The 25,207-nt window shown below is 37.4% G+C and overlaps 2 protein-coding genes across 6 annotated transcripts; both read right to left on the bottom strand.

Moving 5' to 3' along the window:
* Positions 1–1,174: 1,174 nt before the first annotated feature.
* On the bottom strand, positions 1,175–18,055 carry fybb (FYN binding protein b). 4 transcript variants are annotated; one of them, XM_051877743.1, is made up of 19 exons: positions 17,902–18,055; positions 12,638–13,568; positions 11,462–11,585; positions 11,301–11,350; positions 6,316–6,329; positions 6,184–6,230; positions 5,921–6,020; positions 5,623–5,782; positions 5,397–5,523; positions 5,085–5,104; positions 3,289–3,358; positions 3,067–3,162; positions 2,662–2,702; positions 2,513–2,573; positions 2,309–2,408; positions 2,030–2,183; positions 1,907–1,940; positions 1,791–1,819; positions 1,175–1,638 (listed from the first exon to the last, which is right to left on the bottom strand). In XM_051877743.1, exons 1-19 carry the CDS (start codon positions 17,902–17,904, stop codon positions 1,616–1,618), a joined length of 2,184 nt encoding a protein of 727 aa, XP_051733703.1. In that variant the 5' UTR covers positions 17,905–18,055; the 3' UTR covers positions 1,175–1,615. The 4 variants fall into 4 exon arrangements, 3 of the variants coding, with proteins under 3 accessions (XP_051733703.1, XP_051733702.1, XP_051733704.1); XM_051877742.1 differs by lacking the exon at positions 17,902–18,055 and adding an exon at positions 14,933–15,057; XM_051877744.1 differs by lacking the exons at positions 3,067–3,162; positions 17,902–18,055 and adding an exon at positions 14,933–15,056.
* A 183-nt stretch (positions 18,056–18,238) lies between these two features.
* Positions 18,239–25,129, bottom strand: ccdc80l2 (coiled-coil domain containing 80 like 2). Of its 2 annotated transcripts, none has more exons than XM_051877751.1 (8): positions 24,903–25,129; positions 21,786–23,391; positions 21,536–21,689; positions 19,763–19,896; positions 19,520–19,674; positions 19,347–19,450; positions 19,165–19,245; positions 18,239–19,064 (listed from the first exon to the last, which is right to left on the bottom strand). In XM_051877751.1, exons 2-8 carry the CDS (start codon positions 22,935–22,937, stop codon positions 18,751–18,753), a joined length of 2,094 nt encoding a protein of 697 aa, XP_051733711.1. In that variant the 5' UTR covers positions 22,938–23,391; positions 24,903–25,129; the 3' UTR covers positions 18,239–18,750. The 2 variants fall into 2 exon arrangements, with proteins under 2 accessions (XP_051733711.1, XP_051733712.1); XM_051877752.1 differs by having other exon boundaries at positions 21,786–22,958; positions 24,903–25,039.
* Between the last annotated feature and the right edge of the window lie 78 nt (positions 25,130–25,207).

The raw sequence follows: 25,207 nt of genomic DNA, 5'->3' as shown, positions 1-25,207 counted from the left end.
GTAATTTCTTTCCCTATTCACTTGTTGTGTCTCCTAAAATGCCTAATAAACATGTTTTTTATGTCCTGGTGTCCTCTACAGTGGACATTTATGATATCAATGCCCTGTTTTGCAACAGAAAGTCATATTTTGATTAGAAACCCCATAACATTTTTCTGAGATGTTGATTTATAACAAACAATTTGAAAATTAGTCAGATTTAAATGATAATTACAAAATATTATCATATTTCCATAAGAATGCTAAATTTGATCATTCAGTTATGTTTAAAGATCAAGGAGATGTTGTTGTCCTGGTGAAACCTCCAAACATTTGATATCTCTGAAAAGCCCTGTATGTGTTCTTTACAGGACATCCAGACTTAAAACTGTGACATGTATGGTGTCAAAGAAATTCACTAAAATATAATGTCCTCATATACGTGGACAGGGACCCAGGAAGTTAAAATGTCCTTGAGATGAGGCTGGCTTACGTTCTTTAACATTGTTGCACCAATCAGCAAGTTTCTGGTATTCTGTTTGATTTTTAAAGAGAACGCAGGTCAGTTATGGCCACAAAGTTGACATGCATGAAAATCGCTTTTAAAAAAGCCCCATAGTTTATATCCTCCTTTGCAGACTGGACAATCTGAAGTTCTGAACGATTAGCATCAGTTGCTAAAAAAAGAAGAAGTTACTTCTTAAAAAAGATTGCAGATTGGACAGTCTGAACCATTAGCATCCGCACAACACTGTTCTAGTGATCTAGCCCCTGATTTGGGGGCTGGAAGGTTCCTTTATCAGACTCATTAGAACCACTTTGAAATTGAGTTTGTAGGGATAGCCTGGCAAAAGATTTTTTTTTCTTTCCCCTTGGAATTGGGCTACTTTTACACTGTTGCCATGGGATGTTTTTCTAGTACATGGGTTGAAGCGACCCCACCCCCAGAACAAGATTTAGGACCCCCAGAACAAGACTGGGTTAGTTGTGGCTGTGATTGGGCTGGTTGTGATTAGCAATTGGGCAGGTTTTGTTGTGGAGACCTGGCAACCCTGGAATGGAGCAACATTTGAAGGTGAGGAGTTTAAAAAAAAAAAAAAAACAATGAAAGAGTACATGTTTGAGTCATGCTTTTCTGTTCTACATAAATCACGTGAACACAGATGTAATAATTCAGTGCAATAAACATGTTCAATTTAAAATTGAAGCAAATGTATACATTTATTAGCATGTAATGAAAACAGTTCTCAGTCTTTTGTTGTGTAATATTTACAAAAAAACGCAAGTAAGTGAGCAAATTAAGACCAGTTACAAAATACTGCCTTTCACTCAGCAACATAATTACAGTGATGAATTATTAATGTGTCTTAGAACTCATGACAGGAAAAAGAATGTGAAAGTCTCTGGAGAACTGGCTCTATTTGGTAGCCAATCTGGACAAGAAGCCATTTATTTTCACTCATGCAAGGTAACTATGATATCATGATGGTACTAGGCTGTTTATTTCAACAGATTAAGTGAACTCCATCTTGTGTCCTTATAATAAATACACTCAACATCAACAATCAAGAAGACAAAAATAGGGCCAGAAATAATGAGCTGCACCAGAAGATGAGATGATGATGGTGTGAGATCTTCAGTCGTTGTCATAGATACAGTCTGCAAAGACATGTTTTTTAAAGATGTGAATGAATTTCTCTCTTTTATTAATATTGTCTGCATTCTGATCTTAAATTACATCACATCTGCAGTAGAAGAACTGCATTTTTATATTTTCATGTAATGTTCAGGTGCATTTATTTGCTACGTACCATCTCCAATGTCATCATAGACCTCCTCACTATGTAAACAAAATGTAAAATTTTAGTTTTGCATGTTCACACATTGACAAAGCTATTACAAAAAAACTTTGAGAAACGTAACTTACTCTGTTTGGATATTGTTAGCCGAGACATATCCAACTGAAAGTAAATTTTACAATGTCATCATTACCATTACTTGTCTTGGTTTAGATCAAGTCTCATTTGGAGTCACAAATGATGTTACTTACATTTGCCCTCCTTGTTCCTACAGATGAATTTGTCAGGGTCAGATTTGTTGATGACATCCACAGTCTCCCCAGCCTGTACAGCCAGCTCTTTCCCACTGCCCTTCTTACTGGTGGCAATTGTTGCTTGATGAAGTACCTGAATCTCACCATCGTACTGTTAAAGTAAATACCAAATTGTTTGCTTATAAATTCAATGAAGAAAGCACGGTATGTGAACTCTGCATTTTGTTTCATTGACCATAATGTCATACAGTATGGCCAAAGTTATCTCAAATGCACCTTAAACTTCTTTCTGAATTCCTTTTCTTCTTTCTCAAACTTCTTTTGCTTTTTTGGGTCCTCATGCACTTTGGTCGCCTTAGATTTCATTGGAGGAAGGCTGCAAAATATCATTATCATCAAGACAGACCAAATTAAATATGCTAATGTACGTTTTAAGAGTTTAATTCTGTATATTGCATCATATGGCAAAGCACTGTTTACCTGCAAGGTGATGGAGCGGGAGGGAATGAATCAACATCATCGTATATGTCTTGGGAAATATCTGTGATGTAAAGACATTTGAAGACAAAAGATAGAGTTGGTTTCACAGTTACTTTGAAAGCACTATATAGGTCTAAAAAGATTTTTACCTTTATTTCCTTCAGGTGTAAATTGTGGAGGTGGAGGAATGCTGAAAAAGAAGGATATAAATATTTGATCATTTTATTGGCAAAAAACAATTAACAGACTTAGTTTGGAGTTAATAAATTTTTCTGTAGTTAAAAGCAAAATCAAGGGAAGTCTTGGGAATAGGACACAGCATTAGTGAATCATCCACATTCAGTAACGTTATGGTCAGAAAATATTAGAAAAGCATTAATAGGAGGCTCAGAAGAATTTCCTTGAAGGTGGTATTTAATTGGCACAGATTGGATTGATTATGAAAGGAACAATTAATCAGTTTGCTTTGTTAGAACAACTGCATATGCAATTTTGATTGATAAGAATTTAAAATGCAACACTGACTGATTCCATCTTACTAATATAAAAATTACTCATTATTCTGGATTTGGCTTTTTCTCCGTTCAACCGAACTTTTGAGCATCTCCAAGAAGTGGCGCTTTTTTAAGAGAGACCTGGGATCTCCAATGCTATGGTTTCAGAGGAATGTAATGTAGGTGAGTCCCAGGAATACATGTACACACATATAAACAAAGTATGGAAACATATATTATATTATATTATATTATATTATATTATATATTGTTTGCTCTTACCTGATTGGATTAATATTGGAATCGGGTATATCATCATACACATCATCATCTGGCGGTGGAGGTAAAACAACTATAAACAGCAGAGGGCAGACTTGTTTAAGTATTTGTTTAAGCACCTCTTAAACTGAAAGAGATAGTTCACCCAGAAATGAAAATTCTGTCATTAAAGGGATAGTTCACCCAAAAATTTGAAAATTTGATGTTTATCTGCTTACCCCCAGGGCATCCAAGATGTAGGTGACTTTGTTTCTTCAGTAGAACACAAATGATGATTTTTAACTCCAACCGTTGCAGTCTGTCAGTCGTATAATGCATGTCAATGGGAACTCCATCTATAAGAGTCAAAAAAACAGATGCACAAACAAATCCAAATTAAACCCTGCGGCTCGTGACGACACATTGATGTCCTAAGACACGAAACAATCGGTTTGTGCGAGAAACCAAACAGTATTTATATCATTTTTTACCTCTAATACACCACTATGTCCAACTGCCTTGAGCACACGCACGGCATCCGGTGTGTGAGGTCTGAATGCACTCTGATGCCGGAAGTGATCGCTCGCGCTCATTGACATATACACGCGAGAGATCACTTCCGGCATCAGAACGTGGTTTTAGACCTCACCAACCGGATGCTCAAGACAGTTGGACATAGTGGTGTATTAAAGGTAAAAAAATTATATAAATACTGTTCGGTTTCTCGAACAAACCGATCGTTTCGTGTCTTAGGACATCAATGTGTCGTCACGAGCCGCAGGGTTTAATATGGATTTGTCTGTGCATGTTTTTTTGACTCTTATAGATGGAGTTCCCATTGACACGCATTATACGACTGATAGACCGCAACGGTTGGAGTTAAAAATCATCATTTGTGTTCTACTGAAAAAACAAAGTCACCTACATCTTGGATGCCCTGGGGGTAAGCAGATAAACATCAAATTTTCATTTTTGGGTGAACTATCCCTTTAATTACTCACCCTCATGTTGTTCCAAACCCATAAGACTTTTGTTCATCTTTGAAACACACATGAAGATCTTTTTGATGAAATCTGACAGCTTTCTGTCCCTCTGTTGATAGCTACAGAACTGACACTTTGACGCTTCAAAAAATTCATAAAGAGATAGTAAAACTAATCCATATGAATTAAGTGGTTTAGTGCAAATTAAAGAGACACGATCGCTTTATATGATGAACAGATTTAACTTAGGCTTTTATTCACACATAAACATTCACATTCATCAGCTCACACATCAGTTGTAGTTAACGGAAGCTCAAGCAAGTTCGCTTGATGTGATGAAGTTCAGTCTCGTGTGTTGCAGCACGTTTGAGCTTCTGCAAGAACCAACGAGGTTGTTTATCGCGCGTCAAAGCAAATACGGTTGATCTTCTGTTTATTTTCACTAATCATTGTTTATATGTAAATAAAAGCTAAATTAAATCTGTTCATCATATAAAGCGATTATGTTTCTTCAGAAAATTTGAACTAAACCGCTCAATTCATATGGATTAGTTTTACGTTCTTTTTATGAACTTTTTGAAGCATCGAAGTGTCAGTTGCATAGCTGTCAGTGGAGGGACATAAAGCTCATAGATTTCATTAATAAGATCTTTATTTGTGTTGCAAAGATGAAGGAAAGTCTTATGGGGTTGGAACGACAATAGAGTGAGTAATTAATGACAGGATTTTCATTTTTGGGTGAACTAACCCTTACAGTTACAGTTAATAATTAAAGTAGTAAACTTAAACCTTACAGTCAGTTAGTCAGAAAAAAAGATTAGTTATATTAACACTTACCCCGCGGCCCATTCATATTCCTGAAATATGAAAGAGAAATATAAATTTTCATAATATAAATGACAACAGCAATATTTGCTGTGCAAGTTCTAATTAAACTTTATTGACTGTTTCTAGACTGGACTAAATACTGACTGGACTAAATACTAGAGAGGTGTTTAATGTGGCATCCAGTAAATACCCAGGTCCAGATCAAATCTGCCTTTTCACTTCTTTCTATTATTAATTATTAGGAAAAATCTGTCGAATTCTGCTGAATGGATTTAAACATGTTAAAATGAACTTTTGTTTGTAAATATTACAGATTCTTACCCTTGATTATCCATAGATTCCACATCATCGTACACCTCCTCATTTTCCACGTTAAGAGGTAAAGACAGGCCTTGATTCTTCAAGACGCTAAAGTCGATCTCAACCATTTCTGTTTTAACATAGCCAACTGAAATATAGAGAAATAACTACATGTGTCTTTTCTCAGTCAAGTTTTGTCAAAGTGCTCATGTGGGGTGATCAAACTTTTTATAGTGTGAACTCTTACATGATCCATCTTGACTCCGGCCCAGCCATTTGCCCTCTGGGTTGTCAGTGATTCGAATAATATCAACTGACTCGCCCTTCTTTATGCAGAGGTCATGTTTCCCACCCTTGCAGTCAGCTTTAGCTTTTACCTGATGAATAACTTGCAGGGGTGGTGTTATCTGTGGAAAGAACAAACCCTGAATCTTTATAATCCTGTCACAATCCAGTAGAGTAAACCTCAATAACTGGTTGGTAATAAATTCTAAATATATGCTTTGGTTTATTTGTTTTTGTTTTGTTTATTAATTCCAGCTTACTTTAAACTTCTTAATTGCATCTTTCTCTTTTTTCTCACGGTCTTTCTGATTTTTAATTTCTTTGTCTTGCTTCTTTTGAGGTGGACTCTCTGCAGCAGACCTGTGGTATAGCAGACCATAAACCATTTATTAGCCCAAAGCACAAGTAAACACTACAGAAGATGAAAAGAATCAATTAATTATTGCCAAAGCAGCAATTTGTTTTACTATTTTTTATTCTGTTCCAGGTGGCTAAGATCACTGTCTGCAATAAAACATCTTACCGACTATCATCAAGATCCTCATATATTTCACCATCACTTCCACTTCCCTATAAGAAGTAAAACATGAGACACTGCACCACAAACTTTCAGTGTACCTTCCAAGCATCTGTATGCCTTCACTAAGATTCTTACCTCCAATTTCTGGCCTGTAGTGAGAAAATGTGAAAAGATATTGTAAAAGATATATAAACACTTTTATTGAGCAAGGATGACTAAAATTGACAGTAAAGACATTTATAATGTTACAAAAGTTTTCTGATTCAAATGCAGTTTCAACTGTTTAGAACTTTCTGTTTATCAAAAAAATCCTGAAAAAAGTATCAGGGTTTTCACAGAAATATTAAGCAGTATAACTGCTTTCAATATTGATAATAATAAGAAATTTATATAGGAATAAATAACATTTGGAAATATATTAAAATAGAAAACATTTTGAAGCACAATATTACTGTTTTCATTGTATTTTTGAACAAATGAATGCAACCTTTGTGAGCACAAGAGACTACTTTAAAAAGCATTCATAAAAATATGTGTCTGTGTACATACAGTATGAATTGTGTGTGTGTATGTGTATGTGTATATATATATAACTATTATATATATTATATATCACTCACACATGTGCACTCACACATGTCACAAAAATTGGGCTGCACACGGACGGGGTGTGCAGACGTCCGCTGACCCTCCTAGTGATGAAAATTAAGTCACACGGACAGTGCGCAGATTGTGTTACGCACAGACAGCATGTGTCATGAGCAAGATCCATATCCACATGAATGGCCCGTTCAGGGCACAAGCAAGAAAAACTCAATGTTCAGAGAGTCAAAGCTACTCCACAGTCTAGTAAACATTGGCAACCTCTTTAAATTATTCTTTGCTGTGCCAATGAACACTGCATCATGTGAAAGAAATTTTTCTTATTTGCTCCAACTGAAAACATACATGAGAAAGGAGAGACTCTCGGACATTGCAGTACTAAAAAGTGAACAGGCCACTCATGTGGATTTGAATAAAAAGTTAATTGCTTTGATTCCGTGCCTAGTGGACGACGTATAGCCCTTCACAGTGGTGTAGAGCACGGGCACACAGGTCATATTAAATTATTATTATTATTATTATTAGGCTACTTTTATTATTAAAGGTTATCCTATAATGCCTCTTTTACAAGATATAATATAAGTCTCTGGTGCCCCCAGCATGTGTCTGTGAAGTTTCAGCTTAAAATACCCCACAGATCTTTTATTATAGCTGATCAAATTTGCCCCTATTTGGGTGTGAGCAAAAACACGCATTTTTTCTCTGTCGCTTTAAATGCAAATGAGCTGCTGCTCTCGCCCGCTTTCCAAAAGAGGGCAGAGCTTTAACAGCTTGCGCTTCGGTTGCTCCACAACAACAAAGCTGGAGAATCTCACGCAGCCAAAATGACGATTGTCAACTTATAGAATGCATCTGGACATTTCTGAATGGTTAGTGGATAAATTTATGTAGTTGCTGTGGAGTTGATTCAACTCATTGACTAGCATGTGCCGTCATGTTAATCTTTTGTGCAAAACCATCTTTGAATTGACCTAACGCTGTTGCGGCTGGAGACTCTATTCTTTCCAGTGAAATCACAAAACAAAATACACATAAACGTGTCCCTGCTCTTGATATACAATCACTGATGAACATCTTTGGTTTTAATGAGAAAAAAATAAAATAAATTATGCGAGGGCGGATTAGAACCCAGAACCTCTGACATGCTAAACAGAAATTTTACCCCTTGTCCATCAGGTCAATCTAACAATAATGGCCACATATTTATTGACTAATGTAAATGCTCTTGGGACTAACAACAGATGTAAGTACGAAACTATCATATTAAACATGAGGTCTATGTCAATAAATTTTGTGCATTTATTATTGTAATGATACAATTACAATACCCCCCCCCACTACACACATTCCTGTCCCACCCACTTTTTAAAACAAAGTTACGCCACTGAACACTCTACTACAACAACTCTTCCTCTTCTCTAAAGCAGCCCAACATGGCCTCACCCCCCATGTTGCATGTTCTCAGGGGCAGGGTTTATGTAAATTTTATGGTTAGTGACATCAGAAGAAGCTCTGTAGTCCCTGCCAGCCATTTGATGTAGTCTTTAAAAAGCAAATTCTTTAAAAGAAAATATCTCCCTTTGCATTGAACTTTGAGCGTCGTAACTTTGCAGATGTTGTTTATGCTCTAAAAGCAATATTACACACTAACTAAAGTTAAAAAAGTAAAATCATAATCAACCACTCCTTTAAATTAATATTACAATTAATTTGCGACACAATAATTTTATAGCACATAACTGACGCGCTGCGAGGATAATAAATGATTAATTAGATTAGCTTTCTCCTCATTTCAAAAACAACTTGTTTAACACAAAGTACTTCTCAAATCACTATGGGCCACAAGAGAAATATTAGAAAATAAATTAGGTTCATCTCTCATCGTCTCTAAGAGAATATGCACCGTTAATGCAGCATCAGATGCCAAAAGCTTGGTCAATTTTTACTATTAGTGTCTGTAATGAATAATTGACTGGCGTTTGAAACTTCTTCACTGGCATAACTTGCTTGTGTGATATCCACTGGCTCGCCTTCGTGGTTTAAAATAGAACTATTTTCAATATTGCGATGCGGCATTTTTCTTTATCACCAGCTGCTCGCAAAATGATGGACAATGATTCACATTTTGAGTGCGTCATTTCCCGTGATAACAAAATTAAGTAAATTATTAAATAAATATTATTAAGCAATTAATCAAGTAGGTAAATAAACAAGTAACAAGCAAACTTAAACTCATTTGCTTAAAATTTCTGCGAATAATTTGCTGATGCAGGGACTAAAAGACATGCAAAGATTTTTCTTGACCCCCCAACTTGAGAGTTAAATGTCGCCCATGTATGTACACTATATTGCCAAAAGTTTTGGGATGCCTGCCTTTACGTGCACATGAACTTTAATGACATCCTATTCTTAATCCGTAGGGTTTAATATAGAGGTGGCCCACCCTTTGCAGCTATAACAGCATCAACTCTTCTGGGAAAGCTTTTCACAAGGTTTAAGAGTGTGTTTATGGGAATTTTTGAAAAAAGCGCATTTGTGAGGTCAGGCACTGATGTTGGCGAGAAGGCCTGGCTCGCAGTCTCCGCTCTAATTCATCCCAAAGGTGTTCTATCGGATTGAGGTCAGGACCAGTCAAGTTCATCCACATCAAACTCGCTCATCCATGTCTTTGTGGACCTTGCTTTGTGCACTAGTGCGCAGTCATGTTGGAACAGGAAGAGACCATCCCCAAACTGTTCCCACAAAGTTGGGAGCATGAAATTGTCCAAAATGTCTTGGTATGCTGAAGCATTAAGAGTTTCTTTCACTGGAACTAAGGGGCCAAGCCCAACCCCTGAAAAACAACCCCACACCATAATCCCCCCTCCACCAAACATTACACTTGGCACAATGCAGTCAGGCAAGTACCGTTCTCCTGGCAACCACCAAACCCAGACTCGTCCATCGGATTGCCAGACAGAGTAGCGTGATTAGTCACTCCAGAGAACACGTCTCCACTGCTCTAGAGTCCAGTGGCGGCGTGCTTTACACCACTGCATCCGACGCTTTGGATTGCACTTGGTGATGTAAGGCTTGGATGCAGCTGCTCGGCCATGGAAACCCATTTCATGAAGCTCTCTACGCACTGTTCTTGAGCTAATCTGAAGGCCACACGAAGTTTGGAGGTCTGCAGCTATTGACTCTGCAGAAAGTTGGCGACTTCTGAGCACTGTGCGCCTCAGCATGCGCTGACCCCGCTCTGTGATTTTATGTGGCCTACCACTTCGTGGCTGAGTTGCTGTTGTTCCCAATTGCTTCCACTTTGTTATGATACCACTAGCAGTTGGCCGTGGAATATTTAGCAGTGAGGGAATTTCACGAATGGACTTATTGCACAGGTGGCAACCTATCACGGTACCACGCTTGAATTCACTGAGCTCCTGAGAGCGACCCATTCTTTCACAAATGTTTGTAGAAGCAGTCTGCATGCCTAGGTGCTTGATTTTATACACCTGTGGCCATGGAAGTGATTGGAACACCTGAATTCAATGATTTGGAGGGGTATGTGTGTATGTATGTGTGTATATATATATATATATATATATATATATATATATATAATAGGGTTACCCTCGACTAAAGATTTTTCTGGTCGACTAGTAGGCTAGTCATTCATTTTAAGCGATTAGTTGACTAATCGCACGTTTATCAATAAACCATATAAATCATAATAATGAAAAATAATAATAAAGTTTGCCACAGTGCACCGGCAGAAGGATTATGAATGCGTCGGGGAAAAACAGCAAGGAGACTGCTTTAACATTTTAAAAAATTAATTGATAAACTACTGTTTTCTGTATTTTCGGCTGCAGTGGCAAAGTCGACGATGCTAACTTGCCATCTCCACAGTGCCTATATGCACGTTTCACATGGATTACATAACCTGAGAATATTTGTTTTCTATTTGAATTGGTTCATATAAAAGTAGACATTTCACTTTCTATTGGCTAGATATATTTTTCATGCCTGTGAGGCAAGTTTACATGGAGTTTCAGTTCTTTTTTTTTTTCTTTTTGACACGCTCAAGTTCAGAGACAGCAGAAAGCGCACCCTGCTTGGTTTCATTATTTTACAAAAGCACATTTTGTTTTTATTGTAAGTGCATAATAACAATGAATAGCCCACTGTTAACGTTCTGTTAATGTTAGCCATGTAAAGTTGCTACTACACGTTTCATGTGATAAGCCATATCTGAGGTCGATGAATGATAAGCGAGGGTTTGGATGTCCTGTCCGATGTACTGTAATTACGACCAGCTATTAATAATGATCTGTCCGTCACAGACTGCGTGACTTCACCACTTCATGTGGATTTTTTTTCATGCGACTAAGCAACTAATAAAATTTTGGTCGACTAAGCCTCTTCTCGTCGACTAATAGTTAGTTGACTGTTAGGGAGCAGCCCTAATATATAACACACACAAACTAGGTATTGGCTCTAAAATCATTCCTATTCAATAATGTAAAGGTAGGTCTTACCAGATGACTCTCTCAAACTCTCCACGTCGTCATAATTCTCATCTTGAATTCTGTAGACAAAAATAAGGTTGTGAATTATCATCACATTCAGATGTTAAAGAAATTGTCATTACCTGAAAATTCAGTCACAGTACTAAGAGTAGCATTTCTGTGGTACTCACAAAGGTCCTGGATGTCGTGGGGGCAGGCTGGGAGGGAAGGGTTGAGAAGGCAGTGGTGGAGGCGCTTGACTACTGGGGTGAGAGGCGGGTGGAGGAGGTGGAGCTACAATCTTTGGTCCAGGAACTGCAAAAAATAGTTAACCTTATGACCAGCTTTTATCTTTTAAATGAACAGTTTACCCAAAATATCAGTTCTGTCATGATTTACTCACCCTGACTTTCTTAGTTTTGCAGAACTCAAACAGTTCACTGACTTACATTGTATGGACAAAGCTGAAACACTTAAAAATGTCTGCTTTGGTGTTCCACAGAAGAAAGTCATACTGGTTTGGATTGACAGGACAAATGAATTTTCATTTTTGTGTGAACTATCCCTTTAAAACATGACTGACAATCTGTCTAACAGTTTTTCAAAAGAGAAAAAAGTGAAGAACTGACACTACAACAACCACCCCCACAGAGGGTGAAGTTCAATCTTTTCATCTGGTGCTCAAGAGCAAAACCTGTTCATATACAGGATCTCACCATTATCACAAGTAAAAAATGAAAGCTATCTCTAAAACTATGTTCCCATTTTAAATTAGCTTCCCTGTTTTTTTTTTACTGACTTCAGCTCTCAAGTGAAAAGAGAAACTCAAATGAGGAAGTTAGCTCAGGTCATGCAGGAAATCTTGAATTTCCAAAATGTTGATATTGGTCTCTGATAGAAGATGCACCTGAATGTTCGTTTCACGATGGCACCTCTGATGCCGATTCACATGCTGTGCTGTAATAGTGTACTGAAGAGCAAAAACAAGTATGTTGCACTCTGTCAAAGTGCAGAAATCAGCAGCATCTAACCTTTAGATATAGTCATGTGATGTTCCTCATTTGGGCATAAATTACTGAGTAAGATATGCATCTACACAGTTTCTCATTTTTATTAGTTTATGGTGTATGTTTTATTGTGCATACTTGTTAATGTTCTCAGAGGAAAGCAGATCAGTCACAAGTAAAACCACGGAAACCACTTTGGCCCGAAGTCTACTCTACTGTTATGAGCAGTGGCAGCTACGCATACAAAGTCTTTGTGGCTTTGATATGACTGGTGAAATACTTATTGCCTATTGTTTTTTTTACCTCAGATTCTTCTGTACAGAAAGTGTGTGCAGTTTGTGCCAGATGGGCAGTACTCACTCTCTGGTACAACCTCTGATCCCTTCTTGAACTTCTCAAGGTTGACATTGGGCGGTCTGTTGGGTTTGGCAGGCGCACTACCCAGGGCATAGCTGTTGGTTAAAGGTTTCTTCTTGGGGGCTGAAGGGTCATCGTTCACTGTTTGTACAGGAGGTCCGGTTGGTTTTCTTGGGAAGTTGGGTTTATGAGGCGCTACGGGCTTTGAGACTGACTCATTAGCACTTGGTACTTTTGCATTCTCTTTAACACCTTCCTCTGGTTTGTTGAAGCTATTTTTAATACGGAAACTTGATGGTTTCATTTGAGATACTGGGGAAGGTCTTGCAGCAGACTCAATAGTGCTACTTTCCTCCGGCTGCTGCCGTAATAAAGCCATGGTGCTTTTCGGTTTGGGTGCTAATGGCATTTTTGGAGGGGTGGGATTAGAGCTAGAGTTATTGTCTTCAGCTTTTGGGAAGTCTTTGACCCAGGGTGGTGGCTTTGAACTCGTCACCTTTGAATCATTCGCGATGATGCTTGAAGGAGGCTTCTGTAGAGGTACCTTTGGGATTGGGACCTTTGAAGTCTCAGAATCATGGCTCAAGTCTGGTGGTTTAGGTTTAACGGGTACTTTAAAGTTGACTCTGTTGTTCTCTTGTGTGTTTTCAAACCTAGTCCCGAAAGCTTTATGCTTCGGAGGATCATGCATGTCTGGAGCGCTTCGAGCTGTGTTGACTGTGCTCTTTAAATAGTTTGGTTTGGGGGCAGTTGAGGTAGTGGTAGCTCCACCGGAGAGGCTAGTTTCAAGAACAGGCTTCTTAGCAGGCACCGCTGGACCTGAAGACAAGGTGGGCTGGACAGGTGGTTTTGGACGAACAACTGGAGTCCCTTCCATAGATGCACCTCCTGCTTGGAAACGAGCCATAATGGCTTTTACGTCCGACTTGTTGTCCTGCAAGCATAGATTGAAAGTCAAAGTTTAAGGAACAGAGACAAACATAGGCAGAGTGTACACATCCATATTTGTCCTTGTCATTTTATTTAAAGGTGCAGTGTGTTAATTTTAGCGGCATCTAGCGAATTCTTGTGAACTGCAAATATAGAGAAGCTAAAGTGGCCAACACAGGACAAAGATGTCGTCGTCTGAGTCAGCAGAGAGTAGCCAGTCAAGCAAATGCGCTCTGTAGAGCAGTTTGTCCGTTTAGGGCTACTGTAGAAACATGCCGGCGCAAAATGGCGACTTAACATATAAGGGGACCCGCGGTGTACGTAGATAGAAACGGCTCATTCTACTGAGTTGGCGTTCAGATGTAAACAAGGAAGCCTGCACTGAGTTCACTATGTATGACAATGGTTAAAATTGTTGAATAAAGTCGTAATTTTTGTTTTGTTTTTGCACACAAAAAGTATTCGCATCGCTTCATAACATTCATAACCACTGTAGTCACGTTGACTATTTTAACCATGTTTTTAACTACCTTTCTGAATGTCAAAAGGTGCAATGACTTTGCTGCCTTTGTGTGGATCAGATACCCTCGGATTTCATCAAAAATATCTTATTTTGTGTTCCGAAGATGAACGAAGGTCTTACAGGTTTGGAACAACATGAAGGTGAGTACTTAATGACAGAATTTCATTTTTGGGTGAACTAACCCTTTAAGCTTTAATCTGTATGTGATTAGTATACATCATAGTTTACATTACATTAGAATTTATGCATTTTATGACACTTTTATCCAAAGAGACTTGCGTTACAGTAAGAATTTTTTTAGTTCATGCATTTCCTGGGAATTAAACCCATGACCATGGCATTGCTAGCTCTATAATAATTATTGTTTGGAGAGCAAAACGCAACAAAAAAGCAGTGCAAAGTGTACCACAGTAACCGTTGAGTGATAGGCAAGGCCTCTTTCCTGGACCAAAAATTATATTTCTTGGTTTGACCAAAACTAGTCTGCAACACTGTTTGGTAAAACTCTTTCAGGGTAAATTAATTATGTACACATTATGTAACTAAAAAACAATACAATATAAACTTTCCACTTAAATATATATATCAAAGCAATATAAAATATTAAAACTCACATATTTTTAATGCCTGTCCTAATTAATGTGTATTCTATATACATTTTTGAGTTTGAGTTAGGTTTACATCAAGTGTATTTTTTTCTTATTTTTTCTTATCTTGTAATCTAAAACAGCTGCTTTTGTTGTGTTGAGCCGTCCGTAAAATTGTTCTTTTCAAATATATATCAGATTTATGCTCAATGCCTTAAGTGACAATGCAAATTAAAATACCTATAAAAACATCTTTACCTTTGATTTGGGGTCTTCATTATCATTTAGCACAGTTGATATTTCCATCAGAGCTGTTTGTAGTCAGCTGCACTAAACCTGAGAGTGTCTGAGATCACACAGGAACTGAGAGCATTTTTCATACCAAACTAGCAGGAAGTCGCGATGCTCACTACTATACTCATATACAGAAGAATAAACAGAAAAGGCTTTTTTTTTCAGCAGTATATGTCTAATTTGTGATAGATGCACAAAAGTCACAGTTAAATGCACTGCTTTAACTTGATGTAAATATAACCATGAAATAGCATTAGCTTTGTAAAGCCAGTTAGTTAGTTCCCCGTCATTCAAATCTTGCGCAATTGGATGCAAATGTCTTTCTGGAAAAAATGTCATTTATGTGTTCCTGATGTATCCTCAATGTGTAAATGAGCTGATTTACCCAGATACCTCAAAGCTGTGGACTCCTCTTTGTTTACACACAAAAATGATGCTCTAGCATTTTGTGTTAACGTGTCTAGCAATACAATGGTGTACATGAGAGACTGGGCGACATGTGTGATGCAGCCTTTGTAACAAGCGCTTGAATCAGGACAGACCTCTCACCAGGAAGAACTGATAAGCTCTGGACAAGTTTCTAATGTGACTGGCCTGACCCAGAGGTACACACTGTGCTGTTGACTCACTGAGCGAAAAAGAGAAACTGTTAGACACAGGAACTGACATTGGCCAACTAATTACAATATCAGTACGCTCTTGACAAACAACAGCAACACAGACATTTTTAAACCACATACAGTACTTTATATGGACATTTTTAGGCCACGTCTTTATATTTATGTCAAAAAATCCTGATAAATTTACAGTAAAAAATGTTTCTGGTATTTCAAGATGCCTGTATATTTTTCAGTAGAAAACCACTCATAAGATGTCGGCCCATAAAACATGGTCAATACTCGTGTACAGCCACCTCCATACAAACCCCAATTTGTTAGGTTTCAAAGAGTAAAACAACAAAATGTTCACGTGAATGAGAAAGTGGGACAATGGGAAGTTCATGTTTGGTGAACTCTAGCCAGGTTGACAACTTAGCTAATAGCTAATAGCTAATAGCTAATAATAATTCAACTTTGAAAGCGCCAGGGTTTGTAGTTTTGTGAGAAAGTGAATTTGTTTGTATATTTTAACATTGTAAATTATTATTATTATTATTTATCATTTATTTTATTTTTTAATGTTGTTTTATAATATTATTTATTTTATAATTTTACTATTCTTTTGCCCATATTCATTGCAGGGTAGTGTAATTATTATTTATTATTATTATTATGGCGTTTCTGATTAATTTGCTGGTTGAGCTTGTTAGAGACACCAGTATACTATCTGCTGGGGACCAGATGGGCCTAAAATATGTAATTTCTGGTTAATTTCTTACCCTGTGCAATTTTGCAGGTTAAAATGTGACTTCTAACTTTCTGGTTGTAAACATTAGTTGAACAAGTTGATAGTTGATGTGATGAATTACACCTCTATTTACTCTCTTAGGAGAACACTTGCACCAAAAAACCTTGACACATTCCACTTGAATTGAACATTCGTTATCTAATGCAGTGAGATCACACAAAGAGCATGTCTGTGTAATCTTAGACATGGCCTCAGGTATAGTGCAACTGACATCAAACAGCTCTCATGAAAAAAACAGCTGTGCTCAAATGAAGTAAAGACCCAGAGTAAATGCAGTTCATACGTGTCAAAATATTTGTATATAATGGTTTTAAAAGTGCACTATATTGAATAATATTGCTCGGGGCAGTTTTGAATTGTGATATATTGTTTATTTTGTAATAGTTAAACTGTTTTTCTCTTTATTCAAATAGCAAAATTAATATCATAATCTTGTCACAATGGCTACACTAAGTCTGAAACAAACAACCTAAAATGGAACATAAGCAGAGACGAGATGTCTTCTCATGTTATTCAAGCTTTCAGTTTTTATGCTTTCAAAAATGAGTCCTAATAGCTACAAAGATAAACACAGAATATTTTTTATTTATTTATTTATGGTCATTGCTATAACAACAGCTGAACTGTTGAAGGCTCCCAACATGCAAAGCAGCCACACAAAAAGTCCACAGTTGCGTTCTTTAGATGGATGATTTGTGTAATGTGTGTTTTGAATATTGGACCTTGCGTGTGTTAACACGTGCTTATTAAAGAACCAATGGAAGGTCTGTGTGTGTATTTCTGAGATGGTTATGGTGAACCTTAGATGACCATTAGAAGGTGATTTGGGAGATCCCACAATGTGACTGTGATGCAATCTGAAACAGGTGTCCTGCTGTAGTTTCACATTGATAATGTGGTATTATTAAGCTGAAACAGAATGGGTTGCTGTAGCCACAAAGAGCAGAACCAGATATAAATTTAAACTGGTTTGTGAGACTGTTTGTCTATGGATTAAAAGAACGGTTAAATGGCAGTAAGGTACATATAGCTACAAAACCAGATGTTAGATGAATTCTCAAGAACTCGAGAGTGAACTAACTTATGTTTAGACAAAGAGGAACTAAGTTGTGTTGGTGAAGCAAAAACTGGCCAAACATTACACAATTTTTTTTTTTTACACGATAAAATCCCCCAAGTTTTATTTCGTAGCAATTTAGTTTAGTTTTTTTTGCGTCTCATCTTTTACTGATGTCCAACAAACAAAGCCTATGATAATGGAAAGTGCATGCACATACATAACCAATAGAAATATTTAAGGTAAAAAGTAACATAATGAGTTAATATGTAGACAAACTATATGATACTAACATAGTGTGCTACAAGAAACAATTTATGAACAGAAAAACTCCTGCACCATAACAAGTTCACCTTCTGATTTCATACAATCATTTTCTCTGAACTAATTTCTATAAAACTGTCATAAAGTTACATGCTGGCCATTACAATATGACAATTAAGGGATGAAACCATGAAAGAACACTCACCATTGTGGTAGAGCCAAAAAAAAGACCCTCTCCCAGATCTTCCTGTGGACTGGTAGCTTACGACCAGACTAATGAACGTGCTTCTGTTTCTGCTTCAGTTTATTTGTGACTGTAAATGCCTGCCCACTCCTGGCTACTTCCCCTATCTGCTGGCAGGCCGCTGCACTGTCATCACAGGAAGCTCTATCGCTCTCCTCATCAAATCTATTTGCCTATCCCACACTGGACAATTGCTCTTTCTTTACTCACATATGCTTCCCTGCTGTGCATGATTGAATACTTTAAGAACTAATATAAGTACACTAAAGCTTATTAGTCTTTGTTGACAGGAGCAATATTCATTTATTATTATTTTTTTATTATCTTTTTAGTATATGTTAGTGATTTTACAACACCATCACAGGAATACATTACATTTTGAATATATTAAAATAGAAAGCTAAAAATATTTCACACAATATTGCTGTTTTACTGTATTTTTAATCAAACAAATGCAGCCTTGGTGAGCATAAGATTTTTTTTGGCAAGAAGTTTCTTACCAACCTCAAACTTTTGAATAGTAAACTCATAAAAGACATTTTCTCCAGCTTAGAAAAATATCATTTAATATCAGAAGCTTTAAAAAAAAGAAGAAGCTATACTAAGCATAGTAGCATGTGCAACCAGGTGCCAGGAAGTGAAATTTTACAGTACACGGCAACAACAGGTAAGATGAATGTGTATGAATTTCATCCAAGACCTGTTTATTATAGAGGTAAACTTTTGCATCGCATGATATGGGGATGACAAATGTACAAATGCATGCCGTGTCCATTATTTGCATGTCCAATGTCTTTGTTTGGATGACTTTTAGTCCTCAGATCTGTGGTACAAGTAGCTGTCCTCTGTCTCTTCTGTGTAACCATGGTAAGTACCTGTATTCTCATCTGGACAGTGAATTCCAAGTGTTTGCTGCAGTTTATGTTCCTGTTGACGCAATTCCATAGAGTCCACAAGGTCGTAGATGCTTCCCAAAGACCACATTGGAGATGTGAACCAGGCCTTTACGTCTCCGTCCTTACCCACCACCAGCATGCTGAAGTAGTCCCTGTTTACCTTTAACTGATTTCTGAGACTCTCCACCACATCCTGCGAGAGTGTCTCTTTCTCAGGTTGACTTTTTCCTGTAGGGCATGATCAATATTCCATCCTCATTTCATAATATTTAATATTAAAGCTTTAGGTATTACTTGCATGAAATGAGAAAGAGTTTTATGATCTCACCATTCAATGGAAAAAACTCCACTGTTCCTGAAGCTGTCGATCCAGTACCCACAATCTTCAACAAGGCAAAATGACGGATACCTGTCCATGTGGATTAAATTTTAATAGGTTGCCAAACATACAGTGAATCAATCATTTTAAAAGAAATATCCAGATTATAGCTCAGAAAACATGACACTTACCCATTGGACACTCCTGTCCATTGAGGGCCTGAAGCTGCTGATGGAATGAGTAGTCATCTACAGTAGGTGCTGAGATGATTAGAAGTCTTCGTTTGGACATAAACCTAAAAATTCATATGATTAGAAAGATTAGTAATCAGCGTTCAAAACAGGGTGAAACTCATTGTGTTTACCTCAGAAGCGAGTTCTCCTGATTGTTTGTTTCGTCTTTAGAGCAGGGTGATGGAGCTTTTCGCTCCTCTTCCTTCTCAGACTGACGTGAAGGAAAGCTGTCGATGTAATCCAGTAAATCAGAAGGAGCTGTTGGCTTGCTGAAAACCCTGTTGAGCTAAAAAGCACAAGACATATGTCTTTGATTCAGTAGTCATTCAAAGTCACTGTGAAGTGTGAATTAGAAGAAAATAAAGTGTTCTTACATTTGGCCTCAGGTCATAGTCAGTCAACACCATTGAGAAGTTTTTGGAGTCCAGCCCATATTCTCTGCGGATCTCGCTGATTAACTCAGGGTTTCTGAACTTTTCTGGCAAGGATGCTTGTGGTGGCTCGGAGTCTGTTTCAAAAAGAGCATTGAGCATACATTTTTGACAAAATTGTGCGTCGCAGTAAGCGCAAGACAAATTCAAAAGCTTAGTTGGGTACAAATACAGATTTTCTTATTAATCGCGGCCTTCATTTGAATGATCCAGATAGCGACTCGACTATTGATCCTATAATCGATTTTAAACACTTATTTCATTAGGCCTAAGTGCATGAAAACATATAGCGCTGTTCAGTCTCATGCATGCTTCACTGCATTCTGCTGATCTAATGCTGCCTTTATGTGCTATCAGAAATTTGATAATTTCCACTTCTAAAGTCATAAATATGAACTCATCGCATTCAAGTTTTGAAATGGGAGGGCGTTCATGTGCATTTTTTTACCTAGGAAACTTCCGAGAGCACACGAAGGCAGCATAATTCACTCAACTGCGCATTCAAAGACCTGCAAAATAATGTCAGAAATGTCTTTTGAGTTGTCTGCACAGCAACAAAAAATGTTTTAATTAAAAAAAAAAAAAATGAGCTGGTTCTTTTAAAGGTGGTCCTATAATGCCTCTTTTATAAGATGAGTCTCTGGTGTCCCCAGAATGTGTATGTGAAGTTTCAACTCAAAATACCCTACAGATCATTTATTATAGCTTGTCAAATTTGCCCCTATTTGGGTGTGAGCAAAAACACAAGTGGTGTATTTGTGTGTGTCCCTTTAAATGCAAACGAGCTGCTGCTACCGGCCGCTTTCCAGAAGAGGGCGGAGCTTTAACAGCTTGCACTTTGGTTGCTCAACAACAAAGCTGGAGAATCTTCCGCAGCCAAAATGACGATTGTCAGTAACAGTGTTCAGGCTTACATTGTTCAAACCAGAGTCGGACACTGATGGAGAGACTCAGGAAGAAGTTACAACTTATACAATGCATCTGGACGTTTCTGAATGATTAGTGGATAAATTTATGTAGTTGCTGTGGAGTTGATTCAACTCATTGACTAGCATGTGTCGTCATGTTAATCTTTTGTGCAAATCCAGCGTTGAATTAACCCTCGTTTGTGAAGCAGTCCGGCATAAAATGAAAGCATGGTACACTCTACTACAGCAACTCTTCGTCTTCTCTAACGCAGCCCAACATGGCCTCACCCCCTTTGTTGTGTTATCGGGGGCAGGGTTTATGTAATTTTTAGGGTTAGTGATGTCACTAACACGGGAAGAGGCTCTGTAGTCCCTACCAGCCGTTTGTTGTAGTGCCTTGAACAGAGAATTCTGAACTTCAGAGAATGCACTGAACTTTGAGCGTCGTAACTTTGCAGATGTTGTTTATGCTCTAACAGCAACATTACACACTAACTTAAGTTAAAAAAGTGAAATCATAATCAACCACCCCTTTAAGTGAATCAAAAACGTACAGTGGGACAAGTGCGGTTCAATTCACAAACAAATGAACCGATTGTTTAAAGTGAATGAAAAACATACAGCACGACCTGTGTAGCCTGATTCCTGAAACAAATGACTTGGTTCTTTTTAGTGAATCAAAAACGTACAGTAACCATGACAAGTCTACTTCGTTTCTCAAACGAATGACTCTTCTGTACAAATCTGTATCGTCATAAACATTTTCACTAGCCGTTTACTAATGTCAGGGTTTAGACAGTTGAATTACCTTGGTAGTGTTGGATGTGTAGCGTAGGACTACGTTCTGAACCCATGATGGACAGCACTGAGACCTTTCTTTGGGAAAACTCACAGCTACGTAGTTCATTATCATCTCTCTGTTTGATATACTGACTTGAGACATCACTTGGGGATGAAATCACCTGCATCACAAAAAAAAAAAAAAAAAAACCCTCAATCAGTTCCACCCTTCCATTGTGAGCTGCAAATATGTATACGTTTTTTAATCAAGAACTTACAAGAAGTCTTCTTCTCCCTTTGAGGTTTTTCATGAATTCTTTAAGAGCTGCCTTTTCCTTATCATCTGCTTCTCGTTGCGACTTCCTCCTCCCTCCTTTTCCATTTTTCTTCTTGCCATCCTTTCCTTTGCCTTTCTTTTTAGAGGTTGAATGGTCAACGGTTTGTTCTCCTTTGAAATTTTCATTGAGGGTGTCAAAATTAGATTTTGTGCTTGCATGCCTTTTATCTGCTTCCGGAGGTTTTTTCACTTCTGTTACTGGCTTTCTGTTGCTGTCACTAGTTTTCTTATGGTTGTCATACTTTCCATTAGATCCAGATTTTGAACCTGCTTTAGTTGATAGTTTGCCATTGCCTGAGCCTCCCATCTTTTTACGGATGACGAATCGCGAGCGTCCGCTCAATATATCTTGGACTTTATTTCTTAATGTTGCCTTTTTGTCTAGGCGTATCTTCTGAGTGAGGATGGACGTGGTATTCATTTGCCTCTGTGGGCTGAAGGTCCTACGCTTGCTGGAACCCTGTTTCTTTATCACTAACCTCTTCTTTGTGATCTTGCATTTAACTGGCAAGCCCTTTCTGGCAACCTTCTCCAACTTTCGAACAGGCAGCTGATCGATGACCTCAAGGATTGCCTCAACACGAACCGGGTAAGGAAATCTCTCACTAACCCTCATGTTCTTCTTCAGAATCAACATGGAGAAAGTATGGTCCTCCAGCTCAAGGTAATGGAGAAGTTTGCTCACCATTTCAGAGTCCATGGCCTCCACAGTTGCTTCTCCTTGCAAGGTTGTGCGTTGGATTTTGCCTTCCATCATGGCATTCTGAATAATAGTGACGACGAGCGTGTCTCTTTCTGCCAAGCGACAATTTAGTCCCTCAGACTCCTGAATCTGTTTCTCCATCATACGCAGATAGTTGTCACTATGTGAAGGCGCGGTGATCACCCACAGGCGGTGTTTCCCAGAAAAATCCGCCAAGAAGTCAGACTCTGACGGACTTTCGCGAGCCCCATCTGACCCAACGTCCTCCTTGGGAGTCGCAAAGTCACTTTGATTCTTCGCTTGGTGTTTTTTCTTGCCTGCTTTTGCAGAAAGCACTGGGTTGTTGATCCAGTGTGCCAGCAGGAGCAGGAGGATCCACAGACGAGACATATCGAGACTTCACACTCTCCACTAACCAACAGAGTGAGAAGACAGAGAGAGAGAAAAAACAGCTTCTGGTTCACATTAGAGTTTGACCTTGTTACAGGAAACTCCTGGAATTTCTAAACTTCAAAGCAACTTTGAGCTGTGTGGCATGCGGAGCAGCTTCTTGTGCTTCATAACTTTGTGTCTGCATGGAGGATGAGCTTTTGTAGGAGAAGAATGGAAGGGCAGGGTGAAACCCAACCCCTTTACAACTTTATTGTGACTTGATCTTAGTGGTCAACACCTAATGTGCTTTAGCCATTTCTTCTGGACAATAATTATTATTGTAGATTATATCTGGACAATTTTAGTACGTGTTCTGAAAGTCAATATTGAAGTTTAAATAAGAATAACAGACATTTTTCATTTATTCACAAAGGCAAACCAGTCTTTGTTGTCTCACACGCAATCCATGCATCTGCAAAACAGACATCAAAACTTTGATGATTAGTACTAGAACTGTAAAACTAAATAGCCTGCAAATCTATACGTGTTTGTATCAGACAATATTATTTTATTTTTAGATTGCCTTTTATTTTTTTTAGACATGAAACTACATGCTTGTTTTGTTCTCCAAATAACTTTCCATGACACAATTTGAAATTTGTTTCTTATTAATCAGCATGAATTGAGAAATGCATGTCCAACCCACATGATGTTATCAAGAAAAGGTTGAAAGTGTAAAACTTACATTTTTAGATAGAAATGTAGATAGCAAGGTTATGGTATTAAATGTGATCCACACTAAAATAAAACATGTTAAATATGTTCTTCTTTAAATTAACTTTTTTTTTTCTTCATATAAATGTACATTATAATATGTACAGTACATTACAAGAGATCTATAAATAAGGTGGAAAAGCATTGTTTTAATTAATGCATTGGATATTAATTTGTCATATAGTGCAAAGCTAAAACTTTTCCAGGTGTGAGAAGAATTGTGAGAAGCAGCTGTTGCAATCTGAGAGAAGAGTAAATGGTTAACAGTCATGGTACGCAGACATTCCACAAACGGATTTAGTTGAACAGAAACATATGAGAGACACGAACAAAAAAAAAACACATCCAATGCTGACAGAACATAAGGAAAGGATGTATTTTAATGCAAAAGTTTCTTAATTATATTCATGATTTTTAAATAAATAAATATTTAGCATATATCAGTGTTACTTGTTGAATTGTTTCAGTTTATTACTATATATATATTCTACTATTTTTTACTACAATTAGCCAACTGTTTTTATTTTTTATTTTTATTCCTCTTCTATTAACTACCTTGAGTTTCACTCATTAATCAATTAGTCTATTTTTTAAGACCTAAGAAACCAAGAAATTATCAAAGGCTAAAACACACTTCAGCAGGTCAAAAATTGTGAGGTTTAGGGGCTTTATATGGATGTACTTCGAACAGATGTCGAATCGTAATTGCACTGTGATTATTGCAGCAAAAATCAAGAACCTCTAGGGCACCTTTCTCAATATTTCTAAGATCTTTGTAATGTCAGTTGCATTTAGTGTTGAAGGATTGTCCTTGTCTACTACCGCCCCCTGCTGGACATGAATTTGTCGATATCATATGCTTATCTGCCATATGAACATGTTCAATGTTCAATTTATTTATAAAGCAATATTAAAACATCATTAGTTGCTGTACAAAATTCCAATCAAAATGAACGCAACATTAAAAATGACACAGTCACAAAACATTAAAAGCACGAGGGGAAAGATGGGTTTTTTTTTATGCTGCCTTCACGTGCTATCGGAAATTTCATAATTCCAACTTCTGCAGTCGTGATCACGAGCTCATTGCGTTCAAGTTTGTTCACGTGCAATTTTTACCTAAGAAACTCGTATTTACGATAATTCCGAGAGCACGTGAAGGCAGCATTAAAGGGGTAGTTCACCCCAAAAATGAAAAGTTCTACTCACCATTTCTTTCTTCTGCAGACCACAAAACAAGATAAGTGATGACAATTTTCATTTTTGGGCGAACTGCCCCTATTAATATACTATTAATAATATTATTAATATGTACTCTTTTAATTGTCAAATTGTCTTTAAAAATGTACCATAGTTTCCTTAAAAAATACTAGTTTACAACAAAGTATATCCCAGTTTAATCTCCGATAATAACACAATTCAAACACAATTTGATGTCACACCGACAAACTTTGTTTTTTGCTAATATTCTGTTCGAAATCTTTTTTAAGCCTAAAATATACCTAATTATCATA

The sequence above is a fragment of the Ctenopharyngodon idella genome, chromosome 21 (assembly GCF_019924925.1).
Source record: "Ctenopharyngodon idella isolate HZGC_01 chromosome 21, HZGC01, whole genome shotgun sequence".
Classification (NCBI taxonomy): Eukaryota; Metazoa; Chordata; class Actinopteri; order Cypriniformes; family Xenocyprididae; genus Ctenopharyngodon; species Ctenopharyngodon idella.
Note: the sequence above shows the minus strand (reverse complement) of the source record. Positions and strands in the feature narration are given on the sequence as shown.